Source organism: Lottia gigantea (genome assembly GCF_000327385.1).
Source record: "Lottia gigantea unplaced genomic scaffold LOTGIsca_45, whole genome shotgun sequence".
In the NCBI taxonomy this organism is placed as follows: Eukaryota; Metazoa; Mollusca; class Gastropoda; family Lottiidae; genus Lottia; species Lottia gigantea.
Genome location: NW_008709577.1, coordinates 195,431 through 221,892, shown reverse-complemented (window position 1 = coordinate 221,892; position 26,462 = coordinate 195,431). Strand labels below are relative to the sequence as shown.

The 26,462-nt window shown below is 30.7% G+C and overlaps 4 protein-coding genes across 4 annotated transcripts in view; 2 read left to right on the top strand and 2 right to left on the bottom strand.

The window, feature by feature from the left end:
* The window catches only part of LOTGIDRAFT_123794 (hypothetical protein), a gene marked incomplete at both ends in the record, with an annotated part of 8,427 nt that extends 6,433 nt beyond the window's left edge, over positions 1-1,994 (bottom strand). The window contains 2 exons of the mRNA XM_009060893.1: positions 214-375; positions 1,863-1,994. Coding sequence (XP_009059141.1) covers positions 214-375; positions 1,863-1,994 — 294 coding nt within the window. The remainder of the gene's footprint in view (positions 1-213; positions 376-1,862) is intronic.
* Positions 1,995-4,305: 2,311 nt separating this feature from the next.
* LOTGIDRAFT_101741 (hypothetical protein) lies at positions 4,306-4,713 on the top strand (the record flags this gene model as incomplete). Its single annotated transcript, XM_009060892.1, has 1 exon — positions 4,306-4,713. A coding segment is annotated over one exon (408 nt), but the record flags the coding sequence as incomplete, so codon positions are not given.
* Positions 4,714-12,449: 7,736 nt separating this feature from the next.
* LOTGIDRAFT_85259 (hypothetical protein) lies at positions 12,450-12,959 on the top strand (the record flags this gene model as incomplete). The annotated part of the gene is made up of 1 exon (XM_009060868.1): positions 12,450-12,959. A coding segment is annotated over one exon (510 nt), but the record flags the coding sequence as incomplete, so codon positions are not given.
* A 4,051-nt stretch (positions 12,960-17,010) lies between these two features.
* On the bottom strand, positions 17,011-19,729 carry LOTGIDRAFT_164359 (hypothetical protein; the record flags this gene model as incomplete). The annotated part of the gene is made up of 3 exons (XM_009060891.1): positions 17,011-17,744; positions 19,015-19,437; positions 19,666-19,729. The coding sequence occupies 3 exons, from the start codon at positions 19,727-19,729 to the stop codon at positions 17,011-17,013; spliced, it is 1,221 nt and encodes a 406-aa protein (XP_009059139.1).
* Positions 19,730-26,462: the final 6,733 nt, after the last annotated feature.

Below are 26,462 nucleotides of genomic sequence, written 5' to 3'. Positions count from 1 at the left end.
TAAAGGTCATTTAAATAGCTAACTTGTGATATAACTAATTTTCTGATGTTGGGATTTCTTTCAACTCTATAAATACACTGAACTATTTAAACCTTCATAGAGAGAACACAAATTTAATATTTCTAAAAAATATATTTAATTCAAATTCAGCTTTTTATAAAGATATCTTTGGGGTTATCAAATTATATATCTCTCTTTATGTGTTTCAAACACACAATTACCTATATTATTTGGATATGGTGACAATAGATGAAAAAGGTATGTAAATCTCTCAACACTACAAACCTTATTTTTCAAGTCCTCATATTGTTGTCTCCACATTTGACTTGATTCTATCCATTTCTCTTTATCATCAGGTAATACTTTTAAAAATAACTGAAAAATAATCAAATTGCCTTGATATCAAAATAATCTGATTTTAAGTATAAATTTTTTTTTGAAAGATTTTGATAAAGATAGCTTGACAGGCAAGGTAACATACACCCACTACCAGCTGTCAGAAATGATAACAAAGTAACAAAGTCTGTAGTGGTTTAATATGTGAAACCTATCATCCTATTTTTACTAATTTCAAGCTTTACAGAGATCTCATACCTAGTTTCATTAAGATCGTATCAAAATGTAGTCTCTATCAGACCAACAAGCCAAATTAAACGCATTGAATTAATTCAAGGGCAATAACTCAAAATTTCAACTTGACTGAGGTCTTGTCCATATATACATGCATACCAAGTTTCATCGAGATCAGATAAAAACTGCACCCAGTATGATGACTTTAAGCCAAATTTTTAGGGTTTTTACAAAATCAAGGGCAATAGCTCCAAAACCATTCATCTGATTCAAACTTGACCGATATCTCATCACTATATACATGCATTCTAAGTTTCATCAAGATTAGATAAAAATTGCAGCCCCTATCGTGCATACAAGCCAAATATAACGCGTTTTTACTATATCAAGGGCAATAACTCTGAAACCGTTCATCCGATTATTATCAATTTCGAACTTGACTGAGATCTTATCAATAGATACAAGCAAACCAGGTTTCATCAAGATCAGATAAAAACCGTAGCCTCTATCGTGCATACAACAAATGTGGACGGACCGACGGACAGACGGGCGACGGCAAGATACGTCCACATTTGCATGTGGGCGTATAAAAATTGACCTACCCGGTAGTTTAAAATTTTGACGTAGGCTATGGTACAAATAATATTATTTTATAATACATGATAGATATAGTTGATTTATCAAGATTTCTTAAATCAGAACCTTAACATCAAAAATACAAAATACAATTTGTTTTGATCTTATTTTACAAATACTAATAGAATCTAGTTGAAACTTAGTAACACTATTAATCCAGTCATAGTGTAGTATAAGTAAATTGATTTGCATATATCAAATATAACATGACATTTAATCTATAACCTACTTTCATTTTATATACATTTCAATGTCAAGCTTCATTATAAATTCAATACAACATATGACTTCAAATATATCTTAATATAAGAGGGTTGGCTGTAAAGTTCTAAGCCTAAGAGGGATTTATCTACCTAATCGAAAAAAACTTTTGCAACCATCAAGTACTCATTTAATGAATTATAGACATAAGAACTGCAACTAGTGTTATTATTGTTCTGGTATCAGACCAACTTGTGAACCTATCAATCTGCAAGATGGTTACCACTTACCAGTATAAAAAACAGTACAGACAGGGATCGGAAACATGTCAGATTCCTTATATCCAGTGACAATAAAACTGATTTCTATTTCCCAAAATGAAAAAGGCATAAATCATCCAGCTAGCCGTCATTTCTACTGTATTCATCAAGAAAACTTTAATAAATGATATTTACCTTCCAACAAACAGAGCGAAATCTACTGGATCGTAAATTTCCATCCATGGCCTGGTCTCGTAATTTCTTATAATAATTACTTCTTGTAAATAATCTTTCCCATTCTGAGCTGAAATAACAATTGTGAGCCATTGAAAAAAAAAAGTATAATCTAAGCAAGTTCAATAATTATTGAGGTGAATTCACAATATCACAGGCCATAAGAGATTTTTGTGCCTTCAGCTAACTGCAAACTTCTCCTGCCTCTGTAGGTCACCTTAACTTTTCACCTCTTTTAGACAAAACAGATGGATAATAAAGTTTAGTTGTTATATTCATTGTAAACAAAACTGAAATCATATAAAATAGCTATTCAACTCACCTGTAAGAGTGAGCATGACTAGCACTAGAAGATTCAGAATTTGGACTGCCATTTTCTTGACTATTTTCTCTCTTTATATTATTATTATCAGATTCAGGTGTGGGAGCTGAAAAATAAGATTGATTGTTAATTTAGGTAACATTGGGTTCACCTTTTTTACAAAGATTTATCATATATATTTTGATTTTTTTTAGATTTGATATGGTCCATCCTTTGATGATAAAGAAACTTACTATTTCACCAATTTTCATCATAATTTGTCAAAAAAAGTCTTTTAGTTTTTAAATTCTGGAAGTGCACAAAAAGCTTTCAAATCACAGAAGACATAATACATCAGATTTCTCGAAAAATAATATTAATATCAATTCAAATCAACAAATCAATAATGTACCAGCAAGTTCATATTGTTATAAAAATTTGGCTTGAATCAAACTTGATTTGTATTCCAATTTTCTCAATAAGATTTATGAGATGTTTAGTTCCTGTAACTTTAAATTGTTTTCAATTCCTCAGACATTTCTATCAGACAGAAAGTTAATGAAACTAGTACGCCTATCAATAGATGACTGGGAAGTTATGAATATTCAAATATTTCTATTGATGTAGGTTTACTGGCATTACTTGTTCAATCAACAGCAGGTCAAATTCAATTCACTTAACGAGAACATTGTCCCAAAGGAAGTAACTCTGATTTTTATGCAAACAATCAATGAAGATTTCAAATGTATTATTTTGTGATAATGAATACATGCAGGTTCTTGTTTCTCTAAATTAAAAAAAATAATTTAAGATGGTCTACTTCACCATCAATCACAATAATGTGTTCAAATGCAAGTTTATATGTGACAGGATGGCAACAAGCAACAATTGATTTCAAGTTTAGGAATTTTTTTATACAAAATAGCAGAGCAAATTAATTGATAAAAATACATGTTATAAATGTTATAAAGCGATCTCATACCAATGAAAACACTTTTCTAGTTTCCTAAAAGCAGTTTCTCTCTTCTCTGGACAACAGCTTATCTTAACATTGATGCTCATAGCTAGATACTTTGTTTGGCACAATGGTAGCTATGTATGACTATAGTTAGCATCATTAAATATTTGAATATAATATTATGATTTAGAACCATTAGCAAAAAAACAAATAACACGCCGAGTGAAAATCTCAATATGAAACATACATAACTTTCTTTAACAGATACTTACGAGGTTCGAACTTTTCAATGGTTTCAATAATTTCATCTTTAGTGACATTACTGACAGTACCACCTAATGATGTTTTACGGATTCTATTAGTAGACTGACGTAATCTTCCTAAAACACTCTCCATATCTCTACAATATATAAATAATATCATCACATATCAAGTTTCAGGAGAACAGACATGTGTTTTTACAGGATTATAATATAATAAAACAATATGGATGTGTGTGTTCGTGTGTGTAATACCCTTTTCTTTCAAGAGCTGATTATCAGAAATATTTATTTGCCAGTCATGTCTGATCAGAACTTGATCTTGCTGATATTTGCACATCTTAACACGAAAGTCTCAAATGTATTATTTTGCTAAAAATTGTTTGACTGTGAAAATTTTAAATTCTATTGATTGTCTAATAATCAAGAATCCATACTTCTTTTAAAAACACCATGAATGTTGAAAAAAATTCTTTTGAGTAAACAGTGTCAAGTACTCTAACAAGTGCAATGAATGACGATTTGAGGTGCAAGCAACGAATTATATATTGGAGATTTCAACATATAGATTTAGGTCAACAATATTGACTGTGTAAATAACCAACATAATATGACTTGTAATAAACTTTTTATTGAATGTTAGATTATATTTCAAATAAACTAAAAACAAATGTCAATAATCACAGATATTATAAGGTAATTATTCCATATCAATTCTAACAGTTTTAATCTGACATATGTCCTTTTATTACCTTATATTTTATTTACAATACATTAGGTACAAAATAACCATAATCTATATATAGATTGTAAAATGACCTTTATTTACCATATTATATATGACCTGTTCTGACCTGGTTTTTTATTATTGTTATGGATCACAAAATAACCGTGTCTTTTATTATTACATTGGATCACAAAATAACCGTGTCTTTTATTATTACATTGGATCACAAAATAACCGTGTCTTTTATTATTACATTGGATCACAAAATAACCATGTCTTTTACTATTACATTTGATCACAAAATAACCATGTCTTTTATTATTACATTGGATCACAAAATAACTGTGTCTCGTATTATAACATTGGATCACAAAATAACCATGTCTCGTATTATTACATTGGATCACAAAATAACCATGTCTTTTACTATTACATTTGATCACAAAATAACTATGTCTTTTATTATTACATTGAATCACAAAATAACTGTGTATTGTATTATTACATTGGATCACAAAATAACAGTGTCTTTTATTATTACATTGGATCACAAAATAACTGTGTCTCGTATTAATACATTGGATCACAAAATAACCGTGTCTTTTATTATTACATTGGATCACAAAATAACCATGTCTTTTACTATTACATTTGATCACAAAATAACCATGTCTTTTATTATTACATTGGATCACAAAATAACTGTGTCTCGTATTATTACATTGGATCACAAAAAAACTGTGTCTTGTATTATTACATTGGATCACAAAATAACTGTGTCTCGTATTATTACATTGGATCACAAAGTAACCGTGTCTTTTATTATTACATTGGATCACAAAATAAATGTGTCTCGTATTATTACATTGGATCACAAAATAACCGTGTCTTTTATTATTACATTGGATCACAAAATAACCGTGTCTCATATTATTACATTGGATCACAAAATAACCGTGTCTTTTATTATTACATTGGATCACAAAATAACCGTGTCTTTTATTATTACATTGGATCACAAAATGACCTTGGATCACAAAATGACCTTGTATCACAAATGACCTTGTCTTTTAATTATTGCTATGATAACGAAATAACAATATCTGTTATTATTGTTATGATCACACATTGACTTTTTATCCTTTCACTATATTGAGCGTAAAATAATATTGTATTTAATTGATCGGAGTACAAAACAATGAAAATATTCTAAAATATACATACACATTAAAGGAGAAGATAGATTGCCATGCAACCAAACATTGGCAGCTTTGTTTTACTTCAAACACTTAAAGAATGACAATAATCACCAGAATTAAAAAAATAGCTTAAAGCCAGCTTTATTGCGAAACGTGTTGCGTTTGCACGGAATTTTAATGGTTCCCGAATGATTTTAGCCTCGATCAAAGTCAGACAATATTGACAACTCGCAATGTACAAGACTACTGTTAGACCAGCAAGAAATGCAATAGTCCCGAAAGATGGGTATGCCCCCTATTGCCGAATCGAGATAAAGCTGGCTTTTTGCCTTTCCACTGAGTAAAGTGAAAGCTGGCTTTAAGCTAGCTTTCATTTGGCTGAATTGACGAACGCCAAAAAGAGAAGTTTTCGGTTCTCAACCTGAACTAGTTTGGCAATTTGCCTTATGGAAACACACAAAAGCTTGTTTAAAGCTGGCTATTTCCCTCAGTGGAAACACAGTTAATATTGATATATAGGATAAATTGGGTGTTTCAAAATTAGAGCCCCTCTTCACGGCCTAAATTAAAGTGATTCTGAACAGGTATTTATTTAAGTTTATCTCTAGGTATGTTTTACTTTCTCTGGCTTCAATCTGCCTGTACCACAGCCTGCATTCGTGATAATATGATTTCAGAAAATAGCAAAACAGCTTTATAGAAAATTTTCAATATCTAGTATATTTGAACTTTATGCTTATATATCCTAACTATTTTTGAAAAATGACATACCTACAAGTAACAATTAATTTCAAAACTTATTGAAAATATAGAATGATATAAAAAGTCATTTAAACAAATCAAAGAAATATATAATGTCTGTAGAGTGCTACTATAATACTTGTATAGTAATGTTAAGACTTGACTAGGTTGAATAATTCAACAATTTCCAATACATACAATATCAAATCAATAATTTACACAGTTTTATCTAACACCTACATGTTTTACTCTAAATTAAGTTTAAATAAAAATAGACATAAATCTTATTCTGAATCAATATTCAAAGAAAATGAAAGAAGGAAATGTCTAAGCTTATTTAGATAGGAATGTTAAATGGTCATAAGCTATACTTCATGGAACTAGTAATTCTCTTTCTATTAATGAGATGAAGAAGATTCTCATGTCCTACTGTTATGCACCCGAATATGGGCATCATATTATTAAGCAAGATGTGAAAGAATTTTTATTGTTTGAAACACAAACTCAGTCTGACAATTTACCTATTATTCACAGATTAGTTGACCAAACAAGATTGGATAGTGGAAAAACGACTTAGATCCACAAGTTGAAAAAAGTAAGATTTGGGCCAACATTGACAATAGTAAAGTGTTTGATGATAGTGTCTATTCAGCAACTGTTCTTTTTAAAGCTTCAAAGCTTCCTGGTATTGTCTAGTTAAAAACTTCAAAATAACTTACCTTAATTTTCTACTTCTTCCTTCTTGTTCCCACGTCTACATCCTTAAATAGAAAATAGAGTTTGGTAATGAATATGACACAGCATGAGAGAAGACTAAAATATCACAGACATAGTTATGGACATAGATTTAAAAATAAATACATGAAAATGGTTACATCTGTATAAAAGAAATCCAGATTTAATATTTAATCATAATGTCACCAAGGTCTTTCTCATGAAATAGCACCTGAACACACCCTGATTCAAAACTATTTCTAACTCTTATAAAAGTACAGTTCATCCATAAATGCTAAGATCATCTTTTCTTATGTTTCTTGTGTGTTATTATGTGTTGGATGACATCATGAATCCTACAATGAACAAAATCATTTTTGTTGTTTTTAAAAAATCTGAAATCTGTCTAAACCTGTGTAATATAGAAAACTTAAGCCATAAAAAAATTCTAGAAATCCATAACTGCCTTCATAAATAAAACACAATATAACATTATTCAATAACTAGATTATATTTTAGACTACAGACAGAATTTATAATAAACATGTTTTCACGCTTAATTGGATGTTTTTAGATCTACAGATCAATATCTTCAGCACACCAATCCTATAGACATTTTTATGAAGTGGATATGTCCAGAAACTTATGAAAGAAGTTAAGATTTAATAACTTCCCTTTTTTTCCACTTAATATTGCTTGTTATTTTCAAATCAAATCAAAACTAAAAGGCAAGGAATGATACAAAATGTCCTGCAGAATTTAAGCCAGAATGAAGCTATTAAAGAAACCATTATAACAGCAGCTACATTCTTCACCTTGATTTTCATGATAACATGCAAAATACAAAGCATTTCAATACTTAAGTCATTTAAAAATGATGCTTATTCAAAATCACTGTTGCACATTGAAAACAATTACAATGAGAATCACTAACCTTTGTTACTAATACTAGAGAAATAAAAACTTGGTATGAATAAAGTTAGGCTGTAACTAGTGTTCTGGAAGAGTAAGCACATTCAAGTGCAATGATACTCATGTACTAAGCATGTAAAGTTTGCTGACTTGTACCTGGTAGACAGTAGTCATTTGATCAATCCAACTAGGTATTACTAACAGTCTGTGACATTATTACAAGTAGCAGCTTAAAGCTTTCTTGAGTTCAAACTAGTGCCATAACTTAATGTGTACACAAACATATCATGGTTGTACCAAAATCATATGAAAAATCTACTATTTATGGCTACAATCATCAATTTCAAAACTGAACAAAATACACATATTCTTAACAAATTTTATCAATATTTAAAAAAATTTAAAGAAAGTTAAACCAAAGTAAGTTTGCAAACAGCAAATTGAGAGTCATATTTGACCATAATTATTGCACTGATTAAGAAATCTGGATCTTTAGTTTTCAACAATTACTAAATCAACTAAATTTCATATCAAATAGCCAGATTTCCAAAGTTATACAAATATATGATAAAATTTCAAATCTTGTGAATTTCATATTATGGATTTTAACGAAAACAGTCTCACTTGTGGAAGTATAAGTATACTGATCTTTGAACAGATCAAAAGAAACAAATTTAAAATCACTACATTATTACATTAGATTTTCCTTTTATCCTTCTTATATTCCTTTTCAAGCTTAACTTAATCACAGTACAAATTCAATCTCTTATAATCAACCACAGAACCTATTTAAACATATGTTCACTTTAAACCACTTGTTAAGTCTGGGAAAATACAATTCGTCAGCATGAAATTCACAATGATTATATAACTAAATCTATATGACAAGACTTCCATCTTCAACTGACACTCGCATAATTACATTGGTGTATGAGTCATCAGACTAACCCCCTTGACTGCTGCTGTTCTTATTCATATCTCTCTGCTGGCACAAATCATTTCATTGGCTTAAAAGATAAGTGGAAGTAATTTGTCTATACCACTGTTTGTGATTTTACAGGATCAATGACAGTTAGAATATGACTCTACTTTGAAAGCAAATCAACCATATATGTATTTGTTAAATGACAGCCCAAATTCTCTAACCACATCTTCAAATTGACTTTTTTTGTCAGATTCCGTGTACATCTCATTAATGGAAAAATTACTACATGTATTAGCATAGTGCTAGGTATTGCTAATCATGTAAAGATACGATGCATATCCAAATATATGGTAAAAGACAACAAATAACAAGTTTTATCTTCATTAAGTTTAAAAAGAGATGGTAAAAAGGTTTTCTAAATTTTTTTTGTGTATCTGGAACATATCAATTAGCACAATTTCAATTTTCAATCAGACATGTGTGGTTCCTGCAATTCCACTAAAACTAATTGTTTGATGATGTCACTAATCGCAAGGGCCTTATGTGATAAAATATATTTTACTATAAGTGACATCATCAAACACTCTTTATGGAATTGTAGGAACCACACACATTTGATTGAAATTTGAAATAAGCACAATCTGATGTTATCAGTGTCCCCTGATACATATAAAAAATTTAGAAAACCTCTTCACAAAATCCTTTTAGTAATTCTTTACAACTTACTGTTTATAAAAGATAAAAAATATGACTAGTAATGTATTAATTGTCTTGGATTTCTTCTGCACTTGGATGCTGTCAAGTAATATGTGTGTATTTTGTCTGGTATGCCTGATGAACAACCATTTGATACAATATGCATATCCTAACATGCCCTATAGAAGTGTCTTCAAATTCACAGATATATCATACTGGCACTAATTAGCATATATTTAATAATCAGAAAACTTTTTTATTGGGTACTACTGATATTTAGCTCATCAAAATGGCTTCTGGTTCAGAATATTAACATGACTTAGATTTTCTTTCTCTTCTCTTTAAAAAATAAAGTGTTTTCTCTGAAGTGGCTCAAATTATTTGAGATTTTTAAGATATCAATCATTACTTAATAAATCATTTATATTCATGCATATGAGACAAACATCGGTCAATATTTAAACTAGTTACAGAGAATGAATTGTTTTATATTTAATAGGGTTAAAATGGGTTGGGTCTAGCAGTTCTATAATATTTGTCAATATATCAATCGATATTTAGGAAGATTAGTTTGTAGGTCTCAAAGGAGCTCATTCAACATCTGTTCCTTCAATCGTACCGGAAACACTAAGTCTTTTAGGCTACAGCAATATGATTTAACAAAAATTGACATATCCCGCACTCTTCAGTGTCCTTTGAATTTACATTAACAGTCCTTTACAAAGAGCTGTCATACCCGGTAGATACATCATTGTACATCAGTAGCCTAAGAAAATTCAGATATAGGGAAATATCAGTTAACAAAACTATGATATTAAATATTATCATTATTTCTACATAAACTTGTCTCAGACAATACAATTAGTATATAATTCATTGAAACAGATCTTACATTTTACTATATATACAACCTTATTCTCTTAAAAATAATTAATTTCAATAGCAAAATTTCAGAAAAATATATGGGAATCAAGATTTCTTTGAGCTGAGTACTTACTTATAGATCCATAAATGAGGAATAGCTGAAAAGATCTAAGTTTAACTGTGAAACATTCATATCAAGTTGTCACAGTTTCCTTTAAGGTTTACACACTTTTGCCAGTAATGCTGCAGTGTCTGGATGCTGGTAACAAATTGTGCCAAAAAATCATATGATCTGCTTCAAAAGAGTATAAATTGCCATGGGACATCAATAAATCTGACACTTTTCTGATCCGCTGTCTACCACTGTCAAACTTGGTCTACCACCCATCTTGTAGAAAAATTTGTCATTTGAATCAGAATCTAATGTTTGGATACACATACTAACTTTGTATTGCATTATGCATACAATACAATCAGGTATTTATTGACATATTGCTTAGATTTTTTAAATCTAGCTGTCAACTGGAAAATGGCTATGATTACCCAGCTTCTTCCTATTCAAGTCTAAGAATTGACGTAGACTTTGTATAGCCCTCTCACATCCATTTATTTCGCTTACTTACAATTAAATATTATTCTTTTTTTGATCCTACTTGTTGCCTACTCTTGCTCAATATCATGACAGTTTAAACTTGATTTGGTACCTCATCTCAATTGGCTCAAAGTATTTCAACATTTCATTAATAATGATTTTTACATTGTTAAATCTATTGAGCCGGTGAAGGCTCTATAGAACCCAAACGTAAGGGAGAAAAATTTAGCATTTTTATTGAATGGAGATGAGTACTGTATTTATAGAGGAGGAAACCACTGGGGGAAAACCACTAGGGTGGAAATTGAAAAGGGGGGAAACCACTGGAAGCCGTACCACCACCAAGCCTATTATAATAGCAGCTATAGTAATTAATAGTTGGTTGTTACAATAAATAATGTCAATCAGTCAATGTACAAAAACCTAGATCTACATGACCTTGTAATCTTGTCAAATTTCAACCATAAAATAATATAGCCTACTATTACCGATAATACTTACCTTCGAAACAAATGTTGATAAAATATGCTGTTTAGAGAATATTGCAAAATGAGCAAAATTTCAATTGCTCAATGAAAACAGCCGGTGACAGCTTCACTCATCAAAATAATGTTATGGAAGTAAAGTCACATGATATGTAGTCACGTGACACAATATCGAAATAATCAATCGGATTAAATTTCTTTCATATTGGAGATTGGTTTGTGCCAGTAGTGTTGGGGTTAATTCAATCTTTATGTCATAAGTTTAACTTGTTGTGATTGATTAGTCTAGGATCACTATTGAACTCCCAGACGATGACTCATACTTTTATAACGCTGAAGCGATCTTTTTGACGGAAGTGAAAGTGAAAGCACTTGTTGCCGCTTAGATCCTAAAGTAGTCTTTGTTGTCACACAAGATAACATATAGCTTTCAAGGAACTCAAGTAAGAAACTAGAAAATCAAGACTATGTTAGGTTGACATTTCTATTTTTTTTTTAGTATTTCTGGGTTTATCATCAAAATGCACAAAAAAACAAAAATGGATTCAAGATCATAAGGTGAGGATGTAAATTTACACACCGTGACACCATGCACCCTACAATTTATCAATATTAATATAACATCAAGAACAAAGAAACACTGAAACAGTCATCATCATATTTTTACAGTGTCATGAAATGTTCAAGGAGAAAATCGACAATCATGACACATATCTCTTGGTAATGGAATCGCAGTAGTAATTGTCTCATTGATAACAATATGCTACTGCTCAGAAATATTAACAGTTAATGTCATGTTGTGTAATGAGTTGACTTCTTAAGAAGTTCCCTATCCACTATAATCCAGTTTGAGTTAACACAAACTGCAAAGTTACTTTTTGTTTTGGTTCTAACAGCTGATTTTATTTACCTAGTGATTGGATGGTTATTGCTTGACAAATATGTTTTATACCAACAATTTATAATATGAGTTCCGTTTTCCTGTGGTCTTTGATTCAACAATTATGTAATTTGCTTAGCCTAATTTGAAATTTGTTAATGTTTTTTACAGACGCGATGGGGAAAGGATGTTTACAAGTGTGACCACTGATAATATAATATAATGGCTGCTGATAAAGAGTGGATCGAACTAACAAAGCCACTTGCAAAGAAACCTTCATCAATAGAAACCAAAAATGGTCAGTTGATCACAGTTCCTGGAACAGTCACCCAGGGCTACCAGACTGGAGAAACAGTTGATGTTCAACTTGATTTATCAGATCATGAATTGAAACGTCTAGCCTCCAAAGACAAAAAAGACAAATGTGGTTGTGGTCTGAATCAGGGTCCACACATAGTTTTATTTTCTGTGATTTTTATTCCTATTGCATGGGTAATGTCCCTTGGTATGGCATTTTATATGGGAGTGATCACCCTTTATAATATATATTTGTATTTTAGTGAAGAACGGACAATATGGCATAAAATAACAGTGTGTCCGATTCTAGTTTTAACTTTTCCATTTACAGTTGGGTTATGTGCTATTGGCATTGCATTTTATTCATGCATTGTTCAGGTTTCCTGGAGATACAAGTCATGGCTTCGTGAAGTGTTTGATTTTGAGAAAGGATTTTATGGATGGTTGTGTTTAAAGTTAGATTTACCCCATTGTGCTCCATATGATGTCGTTATTTTAGATGAATCTGTTTTAACCATCCCTGAATCTACTTAAAAACATTTTATAATGACATAATAGATCCTTGATTATAATTTACAATCTGCTCAAAATCTAGTTGTGAATAGTAGAAAAATGTAATCTTTGGATTGAAACAATTGTTCCTCATAACAGAAAATAATAGCAATCATGTTTTCTTTTGCTGAATTTTTAAGCAGAGCTTATCTTTGGTTAAAAATCTTTCAATACAATGTAAGGTGGATAAATGATATTCATAATAAATAAGAAGTTGACTTACCGCGAGGGTTGATTAAATAACACAAGCTTGTCTTTAGCTATCAAAATCCTTATTGGTTTAAATACCCACATGTGGCATATGAGCATAGTAATGAAATTCACTGAAACAATTCCATAGCACATATTTGTTTCTGAATAAAAAAAAGCTTGTAAGATCTTATCATAAAAACTAAAAAAATTTAATGTGTTAAATCCATCACGTTTGATTTCCAGTCTCTCACTCAAATTGGGATATTGAATCATTGTATGAATTACAATTATAGATATGTGTATTGTAATATCAGCCTTACCTTTGAATCCAATACTATTGATATTTGTAATGTTTTTATTGTGTATTGTCCAAATAATATGTAAATATGTTTTTATTTGACTCAGACACTGATTCAAATTACTTTAATGTGAGTTTTAAGTGTATATGTATCATGTGTGTTCCAATGTTTAATCAATGTAATTTTTTGTAGTAGATGTTAAGTTTGAGGCTTGTTTTAGCTTTCAAACTTTGCAGGAATCAGAGTTTTCCTAATTTTTATTTTTCAAGGAATTTGGCTTTAATAGGTTTATTCACACCTTGTTTTGAGACACTGAAACTGAGTTTATAACAGAAATAGCTCCATCCATTGATAAGATGGCGTCATCATAAAAATGAAAAGCCTATGTGACGTCACTGAACACCTGATTAACAGCAAGAAAATGGGCTTAAAACTCAGAAATGTGTGAAGATAAAAATTCATCTAAAAGTATCACTATATAGCTTAATCAATTCTGAATGTAAAATGATGTAAAATATGCTTAGTTTTGAGTTGGTGGGATTGGAGGCTTAAAAGATTTCAAGGTGGCAATTTTACTGCAGTGATACAACATTCTGGATTCAATATGGCCGACCAGTGAATAAGGTCTATTGGAAACATTTTGACTTTTACATGATAAACTGAATAAGAATCAAAGTGTTCCCAAGATATCAACAAGTGCTATGGAATTGGTGAATAATACTCCTCTCACTCTGATACAACTCTTTGTCTCAATATTTTCTTTACTACCTGATAGTGCTCAAATTCACCCGATTGAGCTCTATAAGCTGATAAAGCCTATGTTTAGAGTTACTACATGAATCATCTTCACTCATAATTCCAGTCGACCCAACTGTAAATGGGTACGGATAATCCGGGAAAGATCAATGCCAAGAGGTTTGGCCAAGGACCAGCTAGTAGAAAGGATCCTTAACTGTGAACCGAGGTTGTTATCCTTGTAAAATATACTTCTTTCTTCCTTTCTGATAAATATAATAAATATCTTGAATGTCCTTTGATACATTATTCTCTATGTAAATTTGAACAATATTGATAGTAAATGTCTACAAATGTTTTATATTTGTGCACATCAGTGGTGAATTTAAAACATAGACATGGACATTAATACATTGTATAATTTGAGGTAGAATGGAAAGCCAGGCCTGAGTATGCTAATATCAAATGCAAGTTGACTGTTTGTGTATTGAGTCAATATTTTTCTGAGCTATAATAACTTGTTGCTTCTCATATATTCTAGATTTTTAGCATAACCACATCTATCCACCTTTACTTTTACATTCTTTTTACTACCAAATTGATGTTGTTCCTTTATTGGTTTTTATATGCTAAAATTATTGATCTTTTTTTTTATATATTTTTTTAATCATATTTGCCAAAAACTCATGACAAGACAAGTAGAAATTAAAATGATGCATGCTGAGCTATTTTCCCCTTCTTTTGTGTGATTTTGTTAGAATTTCTTCTTGGTTTGGTAAATCATTACATCTGATATGAACAAAAAAGCCTTTTTTTTTTTTTTAGATAAACCTAAGTTTGAAGTACCCTTTTATATGTTCTCTGAAAGAAATTCCAGGTCACTAGTCAATAAGAAATAAATGAATATCTCTATGTTATTATGAAAGATTTGTAGCAGTTTTTTTTATTTTGACTGAATTATTATATCTCTATGATTATTCTATTATACTCATAAATCTATGGTTGTGTTGTCAATTCTGCCTTGTTGCTATAGTAACAAATCAATAATTTGTATCACTTTACAATTTTTAGCATTAAAATGCCTCTTATCTATAAATTAGTGTTTTATTATGAGTTATATTGTTTTACCTCTTCTGTTATCATGTAAATAAATCAACCAGTAAGGGTTAACTAGCAAGCATTTTCCAGTTCAGCCAATTCTGTCTAGCCTACAATTTACAATGCTACAAGTATGAGCTTATATTGTAAGAGTTGAAGTTTAGATGACCTGACTGAGATAAGTCATATTAGCATCCATTGTATTATTTTGTGTGAATGGGCTGAACTAATATTTGATAATAAACACCATTTTGTAAACTCACCATATCCCTAGTTTCATTGAATTTATCAAATTTATTATGTTGTTACCTCCCTTTAATAACCCAGGGTGTAGTAACAACTCTTTGCATGATATTTTATATTAGTAATGTGCTGAAGATATGCAAAATCTACTAGAATGGAAAGTTTAACATTTTGAAGCCCTTTGATTTTATAACTGTGTAAGGTGCTTAGAGACCAAAGCACTGACTTTGATCACAGATCAATATTATATTGGTTATGTGAAAATTAGATGGTGTGTAAAGGCTAGAGCACACAAGAGCTCCCAGCTGAGCAAAATTTCATTTGTGTCTCCTAGCTCAGCTCGCAGCTTTCGTCGGTTTCCCCTGCACACACGACAGATAATTTCCTTAATGCCTCGAATGAAAAAAACCTTAAGTAAACTCTGCGCACAAGAGAGCTATGAGCTGAGCTGAGCTGAGAGACACGAAGGAAATTTTGCTCAGCTAGGAGCTCTCGTGTGCGCTAGCCTTTATGGTGGAAGTTTGAAGCAATGTCTGACAGTTTATGATTTAATGTCTATCAACCTCCCTGTAAAAGCTGTGATTACACGGAAGAATTTGCCGTAAGGATTTATATCTATTCGTTAAATTCGCCCATGTGAACCTGTACTGATGCTAATTGTCTGATCTGATAAGATGGTTGAATTGCAAGCTGTCCTGACTCAGGCATTTCTTGGGATAAGCAACTAGTAGCTTTGCAACATTTAACTTGAGAATACTGTTGTAAGCTCTAAATAGTTCTAAGGAATGCAAAGGCATGGAACATACACAAAAGTGGATTAATTGTATGTGATTTCTGACAGTGAGGATACTGTAGCACTGAAATAACAGTTAGAGAGTGACCAATTGAAATTGAACAATTGCCTGGAAGGGGAGAGATGAAACCATGCAAAAGGGCAGTATAGAAAATTAGTTACTGAATCTGGAATAGCTCTAGACAATTTGACACCAGGTTGTTCCATAAAAAGCTGACATAATCATGAATCATTAAAATCACACACAAATAGATTAGCTTTTTTCTATATTCATAACGATATTGGTTCTAATTGGATGTAAAATACACTAATATAACAATGGACATATAATTAGTTTACAACATACACAAATAATAAAACAATATCACTAGGCAGGTTCATATAAGACAGATAAGAAATATCATCCTTGACGGCACAGTGATCCTGCAAGACATATTCTTATAGGTAGTTTTCTTGATAAAAATAGATTGCGCCAAAACATCAAATAATTCATTTTAACAGTAAATTTGCATAGCTTATTTTATGTCATTCCTTGTGCATGAACACATTAATAAAAGTTTATAAAAGTCTAAGAACAGGATAAAATTCAATTTCAGAAACTGTTGCCATGGAGATTTTCAGAATGTAATATTAGATTAAAACAGAATTAATAAAAAGCTGGATTAGTATGTTCAATGATACACCGTCTACAGTACCGCTTTACTCTTTTATAACCTTCCACTGATATATTGCAGTCCTGTATATTTAATTGTTGTAGTCCTCGACAATAATACGCTAGCTGAACAACACCTTTGTCTGTTATAGAATCACAGGCTTTCAAACTCAATTTTCGTAATTGAGGACAGTTCTGAGATAGCACTACTAAACCTTGATCAGAAATATCACATTTTCCTACATCTAATGATCGTAGTCTCGGACAACTGGCAGAAAGTAGTTCCAAAGATTCATCTGATACCCCTTCACATCCTCTCACATTTAAATAGCGTAATTTAGAACAGAATTTAGCTAAATAACGAACACCAACATCTGACATGCGGTCACATTTAGCAACACTGAGATAACGCAAATTATCTCCTAATTTCGAGAGGTCTCGTAAACCCAAGTCTGTAATATTTCGGCAGTCACTTACACTTAGTTCACGTAAAGTACTACAATAATTCGCTAGATATTGCATAGATTCATCAGTGAGTTGAACACATCTTCGTAGATATAAAAATTGTAATTGTGAACAATGCATAGCAATGACTCCTAATCCATCATCATCTAGTGCAAAACAATCTGTCATATCTAAATAGCGAAGATAGATCTGTTGTTGATGTCTAGGTGCACCATGGGATAATCCACCATCTAATAAACTTATACACGTAACAGACGGACAACCTAGAAAGAAAGTAAAAAAAATAAAAAGAAAGTCACAACTGCAAATATTTGATGTGATACCAATTTTCTACATTAAAGCATTAAGCTAATAAAGAAAAGTAAGGAAGATGCAGAGATTAGGAATGTATATCAGTAGGAAATAAAGGGTTAATGTTAAGCTTTAGGTAAAGAAAGAAGTGATATGTTGCTATATTCCAATACACCACAAAGACAGACACCAGAATGAAGGATAACACACAAATAAAGAAACAAAAAAAACCAGAGCACTAATGAAAGTAGAAATTAGACAAGACTTACATTCATTAAGCTGTTACAAAACCTTAGCCCCAAACATTCTGAAAACATCTGAAGTTTGGATCAGTAAGTTACCACAAGTTGAAAACACAATTGAATTGGTAGTGTTCACCACATCAGCTTCTCTTAGTACTCACCCTTGAACAGCAATTTTGCTTCGTAGGATACAAACGTTACCTATTATAGTGAAACATCCAAGGTGTTTCCACAATTTGACAAGACTCCAAATTGTCAATAATTCCTTCCACAGCTTATTGCCAATGTTACCTTGGCACAAGAAGTTGATAGTTATTTCTGACACCAGGACATTATGTGACGTTTGAGAAAAGAAATGTAAACTTTGACTGATTGTCAGTGTTACTACAAATGTTACCTTTGACACCAGATTGTCATTGTTACTTGAGCTCCAAAATCAGTGTTAGTGGTTATGGATTAATTAAAAGGATGAAATGAAGATTGAAAGATTAGAAAGAATAAAAAGGTAATCAGACATTGAAGGCAAAAATATAGTCTTCATGTTACTCTAGGAAACAAAGCAACACGAATCTTGGAAACATTTTCTTTCTTGCTGTTTACATTGATATTTCACAAGGTATCAATCACATATGACTTTAGTTTTACCTTCAACATGCAATAATATAGAAAACAAACATTTAAAACATAGAAATAGGCTATATGCTACCCAAACATGTCTATTAAACCAGTCTAAAACAAATAAAGTCAATAATGATAAATCATTGATGCAGGGAAACTTCAATCAAATCATGCATAGTAGGTAAACATTACATGCAAGTATAAAAGAAGAGAATTTGATTAATTTGAATATTGGTTAGTTCAACAACCATTGAAATTTCATAAGTGATGATCTGCTCATAGCAGTTAAACAAATTCAAGGAGATGGATGATGCTTGGGTAAAGAGATCAGAGCCCAGTAAATAATGTAGAATAAAAACTGAAAATTTTGACGAATATTTACCTGATAAATCAAGATGTTCAAGATTAACACAATTGGACACCAGTTCAAATACAGCCATGTTACTGATATTATGACAGCCTTGTAGTTGTAAATGACGTAGTTCTGGACATCGCTTGGCAATAGTGTAGAGACCTTTATCTGTTAACATTTCACAACCGTTCAGATTGACTCTTTCTAGTATAACACAAACATAGGGAGTATTATAACTTAGTCTTTTTGTTAATATCTTAATAGCTTTATCAATGTCTATAACACTGTTATTTATCACAATTTTAGTCCATAAAAATGGCTCCCAAACAAACTCGTACCAACGTCTACTCACACGTGAACAGCGGCACAAATGATCACTGGGAAGATAAGAAAATATTTTCAAAACCACATCATCAGGAAGATGATCAAATGAGGAAGGTTTTGGAAGTTTTCCTTTCGTGTGAGTTGTTATTTTACCATTTTCAGGAGGAAGTTTTAAAGCACTAAGTTTTTGTTCTAATTTATCAACATGTGAGTCTGAATACCAACTTGTGTTATACATGGATTGTTTATGTTTGTAGGAAAGAGGTGAGGAAGGAGATTGTCGTTGTTTTGAGATGTGCATCTGAACATAGTGATTGGATGATCTTGGGGAGTCAAGATTACTCGCCCAAGACACACTTTTTCGACCAGAATCTTCAGAGGTCTTGTCCGATCCTGTTGCATCCCCTTTAAAGGTGGACATATTGGTTTGAGGGTAGTATGATGCCACATCTGATGCGATGCCAGAACTAGAGTCATGGGCTGATTCAACTTTGTCATTAGGATCTGAAAAGATAAAATTATAACACATATAAAATATAGCCCTAACACATAAAAAGAATTTTGGAAATGAATTTAATTCAATTTTCACTCTTGAAAGGATAAGCACGTGGTCTTCTTTGATGAGTAAACTGTAGTATATTATTTTTAGAAATGTCATTATTTATTTGTTACATGGTGTGCTGTTGATGTACATGTAAATTTGCATGGGATGGGAACATGTTTTGTATTTGTGTTAAGGAAGATGGAAGGTGTTGTGTTAAATAAATGACAAAATCTGTGTTGTTTGAGGTTGTGTTTTTCAAACTTTGAGATGTAAGATTTTAACTCATTTTCGCAAGTTTTTAATTATTTTAACCACAAAACTGCAAAATAATGTCACAATAACATTTCAATTGTTTGTTTGAAACAAGTCTTTCATGGAGAAGATTTTGGGTTAAAAACAGGAGTTGGCTTAAAACAAAATTGTTCAAGGTTTAGATTATCGACAGAAATAGTTGGAATGTTACTAGAGTAAGATTGTGACAAACCACATCATCAACTATCTACCATTTTATTGAGTCCAAAATCAAACAGAGAGACATTCTAACAACTAGGTGTGTTAACAATTCCTTGAGAATCACTGTTACTGAGTAAAGACATGATCTTATTCACTTTACTGATGGGTTTTAGTCCAGTTATAGTCGGTCAAGTCAATATTTAATGATTGGTCAAAACAAGAGGTCCATTGTTTTGTTACTTTATGTCCGAATGTTGTACAACCATTAACAATTACTTGTTTTATTTTCTTCATAATTTACATCATTTTACTGTCAATATTTAAAACATAACAGAAACAAGCAGAATTTAATCATTATGTAGTAAAATCATAGACTCAAAGAAACTTTATACCAAATTTGGGAATTAAATTCATTTTTATTATTTGTCATTTCCAAATTATCGTAATAAAAAATTTGACAAAAATTTCATTTTCACACTGCTTTTAAGAATTTTGTATCCACCGATGTCTATTTAGGCTTAATAATTGTTTAACATTTAAACTTTGAAGAGGGGGTGAAATGTTTCATTTTCAAAGACTATATTAAAGCTGCAAAAGTTTTATTTACTTTTATTTTTTGCCTATAAACAAAATAAATTATTAATCATAGCCTAGATCAAAAGATAAGATGTTACTTTGATAACCAGACATAAATCAGGAAGGTGATATCTAGAAACTAAATAAAGTCATTAATTTGACATGTTTATCTCATTTCTGAATCAAAACAAATTTCCATAATCCATATTTCATACATGTGGAACAAAACAGAGAGACATCTTCACATTTTAATCCATGATATATCTCCTAGAGAAATCACTAAGAACAGATAGCATAAATATTCCAGAAACTTCTCACTCAAATTACACATAAAATGAAAACTAAGGTATAGGCCTACCACCAAAAACACAATGTTTATTTTTTTCAGATTATAAGATTAATAAAATTCTGAAATGAACAGAAATCTGACTTGATCATTGTTAATCTTCTTCTCTTACTGCCAAGTTTAAACCGAGAAAACCACATATTCGATATAATACAAAAAATATTTTGTGAAATTTGCGAGGTGCTCTAGTTTGCACATATTGATTTGCAAATAAGAAATTTGACATTTGTTAGTTTTCAATGGTTTAATGTCAACGGGAGCTACATTAACTTCCTGAGCAAATAAATGGAAGAATTCAGTACAATCACACCATAAAATCTACAACTCAGCTTTAAACATGACTTGATGCCAAGTTTAGACCTCATTCAAATGACGAGATGTTGGACCATTCTGGAGTAGAGCCAGATTGAAAACAATTTTCCCTTTTAGATTTGAGTGATTTTAGAAGAGCTCAGGATGTTATAACACAATTTCTTTTTCGTTATTTGGGTTTAAATCGTTCTTTTCTAATAACAAATATTTTATGATGTCTTGAAGATGATGTGTATTTGTACAAAATGACCAAAAGTGTAAAAATCTTTGATAAAGAGTTCATGTTATCCTGATTTGAAGTTTGTTCCGATTTGAGTCCAGACACATAAAGATGGTAGTTTAATGTAAATTTCTAACAAAGGGAAGTTAAGGATATTGAATTTAATCTGGATATGTTGATTTTGATATGAGTTTAATGAAAATAGCAAGGAAATGAGGGAGATTGTTTTAATCTTTATAAGAGATATTGTAAGATATTGCTGGCAAGCTTGTCAGATTATATTTTATTTCTAGCTAGCTCTGTTTAGAATCTTCTTAATGATGACTAAGAAATAGGAATATCAATGAGCAAAACTGTGATAACATAATCCCACTAAATCTTACTGTAAAAAGATACAAATACATATACCAATACCGATATTCAAAATACCATGCAACTTAACAAAGAAGAGAGAACTGACTTGAGCCTTGGTGATGAAGTTTAGATTTTTATCTACATAAAACCCTCTATAAACTAGTACCAACAGATTGTGTATTGTATTGTATGTGAGGATATCACTAGTATTGTGTAAGGTATTAACATGGAATAGTAGGGGATTTATCTTTATATCGCTGACATTTTACATCAATATTTTTAAAAAAGATCACCATTATGTATTTCCTCTTTACCATAAGCTTATCTCTAGATAAATTTCAAAATCACGTTCAATGATGTTTACAACCAAAGAATCAACATTATAAAATCACCAATATTGTCAGATTAGGAAAATCAATTTTCACTTTAAAATATAGTTGTGCCCAAATAAGGTATACAATCTTAATGTATACATAGTTTGAGTTAGATACAGGTAACAAGTTAGATCTAATACATGGCACTACTATGATATATCAAACACCTTGTCTCTAAAATTCTAGTAATGTGGCTCTTAAGTTTGCATTTTCTCCATCAACTAGGCTTAGATTTGGTTAATGTAAAGAACTACATAGGAATCTGGCAAGGTGGTTTAAAAAATTAAGGACAAAGTTTGATAATTGCCAAAGTCAACCACAAATTTGGAAGAGAATCAAATCTTAAACTTCTATCAATAATTTGTTTCTTTCAAAAAATACATTTTATCTACATTTGAAGTTTATTACTTAAAATAATAGTATTTTAGATGACATTTCATATGATAAAAACAGTATTTTATTCAGCTACATTTTAGAGTTTTAAGCAGAATATCTGTATTGTCTTTCTTATTGCTGCTTCTACGAGCCATAGTTGATTGAAATATCCTAACTTAATCATAGCTTAAGGATAATCTGATTGTCTGATATTCTGACAAATCTAAAAACTAGTTTTAGCTTTTATTAAAGGCCCTTTTCTCTGATAGCATGCCTCAGAGTTTTTCAAAATACAAAAGTATTCACTTACCATGGAAGTACACTCCAAAACTTTTTAATTCTGTTTCATAATAATCCATTTTGACACAATTTATAATTACATGTTCACAATTTAACCAATCTTAAACCTTAACAGAAGGAGAATAACTTTCAAAAATTGAACAACAAATATTTCATCTACAAAAAAAATCCAATATCAGATTTCAGACCTGGATTATCAAACAAAAACATTAAATTCATTTCCTGACTGTCAAATATCGAAGCATTTTGATCATATTTTTCGTGCAGCTGATTCAACAATAAAAACCAAATTCTACACATGGAATCATGTTCTTAATCGATTCATTCAACAAACGCCAGTTCAACATTAACTAAATTATCCTTTAAAAACAGACTTGGAAAGACCACAAGACATATTTTGTTTCCAGCAATTTCCCATTTCTATATTTTTCAACATAACCCTTGTGATTAGTTCAAAAAGACACCAAAGCTTATATAAGTTCATGCACTTCAAGGTCGTTAAAAAATAAGTGAAGTTTAAAGAATTTGTCATAGGATCAACTTTGATGACCTTATCAAATTGAGAAAATCAAATGTCTCTGCACAATTTCAGAGTGCCACCCATAACACATTTCTTGAAAGGGACACAAAAAACAAAACAAGACAAAACAAAACAAAACAGAAATTGAGTAAGACAACCAACTTGGATGATATTATTTTACAATCCTTTCCCAGAAGCATCTGTTAACCATCAACTCTGCAGTGTCAGCTTCAATATAAACCATAATAATTCCAAAATATGAAAAAATAGAAACTCAAACATCATCAAATCATTAAATCAAATCAAAATAACCAACCTCTGATTTTGAAAATAAAATCAACGCCTTGAAAGTTCCTTCAACCATAAAACCAAATAGCAAACATACACCTTACCATATAATTTTTTTTTAATTTGTCTTATCCACTGAAAATGTATAAGAGCATCTCTTTGAAAGCTACCAGTGTCACTTACCAATTTGCACACAAGGAAACTTCAGTAATAGAGCAACTGAACAATAACAAGAATTATTACAGGACTTTCATCTCACTTAAGATATATATTTATATATCAGATTATATATATCAATTTATTATATATTATATATTATAAGACTGATGTTTCTATACCATACTACCATAATACCAAATTAACCAACCTCATAAAACAAACATTACAAGCATCAGATAGCTACAGACAGCTTCATGAGTATTACAAAATATGGAATAAAATCATGCATAGATATTTCCCACCCCAGAGAAAAGTTACAAAATACAATACCTATTCATTCCTTATAATGCCTATAAAAATATAAAACCAATAAGATTATGTTAAAGAGTACATATCAAGTACACAGATCTTAAGCCTCAGATCAGAAAAAATTAAAAATGTCAAAATCAATTTCAGCAATTTTACAATAAACTTTTTAAATTTCTAATATGTACCAAATACACAGGAGTTGACAAAGAACACATATTCTCACCCAAATAAACAAACACAACTCCTCAAAACACAATACAATAAATCAAAGATTACTGCACAAAAACTGAAATTGATGCAGTAAACAGAATTCTTTTGTCTCCAAACTAGACTCATATCCTTCTGTGTAAAAGTTAAGGTAGAAAAGAACGTTTTGACAGTGGGTTCATATAATGATTAACAACAGTGTTCCATACTGGATATTTAAACAGTAACAATAGTCAACATTGAAATCCTGCTTAAAGACATTCAGAGAGTCAATAAGGAATGTTTACAACCAACAGATTTGGACCAAATACCTCTATCCTTACCCTCACCATTTAACTTGAAAGGCAGATTGAGAGAGTCAACATTAATAGTTAGTCAATAAATACAGGAGGGACACTACCTAACTATGGACAAAGACTCAGTAATTCTTTCATCTTAACAAGTCATTTTGTTGATAGTGTTCTTATTTCTTTCTGAACCAAACTAGAAACTTGGTACTATTTGTATCATTATAACACTCCTCTAATAAGGTACAGAATATTGGATTAAATAAAATACTTCAATTCAAGCAATATTTTTTTATGTAAGTTTTCTCTTTTCTGACATGGAAAGGTGTCTTGTAGTTGGGATAAACAATAAACCAAAGCTCTGTTAGCTAGAGACATGACATGATGTCAATAATCCTAAATAAGTTGGAAAAGGAGAAAGAGTAAGCTAATGCTGTTGTTGAGGCAATTTCTTCCTCCTTGCACACTGCATGGTATTGCCCCTGTTTGTTAGTACATAACTTTCTTTGATGACATTATTCAATGTATAAATAAAATATCAAGACATCATCTTGTAAAGGTGAGTTACCTATTTTATTGATTTCAAAATTTTTAGGTTCAAGCTAGGCCCAGAGAGGTATGCTTTGAATAAACAGACATTCAGGGAGGTCACATTAGGTAATAAAATACAAACATGGTAATCAATCATCTAGAAAAAGAACTTTGAAATAAAACACACACAAAACCACTTGAATCTGTCTGTAACTTGTCAAAAAATAAGATTATTATCTTGTAAACAAAACAAATTATTTCAATTTAAACTTCTAAAGCTTTAGAATCAACATAATCTTTTTAATGTGCAGTAAAAAATGTCATTAACCTTATCTGTTCAAGCCATTACTATTATTATTATTATACTAGTCCTCACGGTGCTATTTTCATCTATCAGAAGTCTCAACAACATTTTAAAATGAAATGAAGTATTTGGTGTGATCCTTGAGGAATTATCAGGCTAAAGATATAACTAGTTTCAAAGTTTCAAGGTTTCATTTCAGTACACATATTCATATATAATGCACGACTATCTCCCCAAAAATCAAATTTGACACTCTCCAACTGAAATATGTTTAACTCACCCTTTGTTCAAGACATCCTGAATGAAGTGTGTTATTATAATGTAGATAGATCCCACGTCGGGGAAAATATTTCTTACTTATTTCCAATCCCCAATAAAAAAAATCTGATCCAGATTAAAGGTAATTATAGCAGATTAACCAAGGATAATCTCTCAGAATGTTTGTGATCTTGCATATAATTACTTATTACTTGGTCAATTTGGAATTTGTTATCATATCACAAGAAATAACTAACAATTGCTACTGTAAAATATGAATTTGTTATTATCAATAGAAAATAATGAATAACTTTACCTTATTCCATAAACATATATTTTCTGCAAAGCTACATAAGCCCTTACAGTTTTGAAACTTTGTGTAATATGCATATATCACATACAAATAAGAAAGAATAAAATAATTAATTGAAATCAAA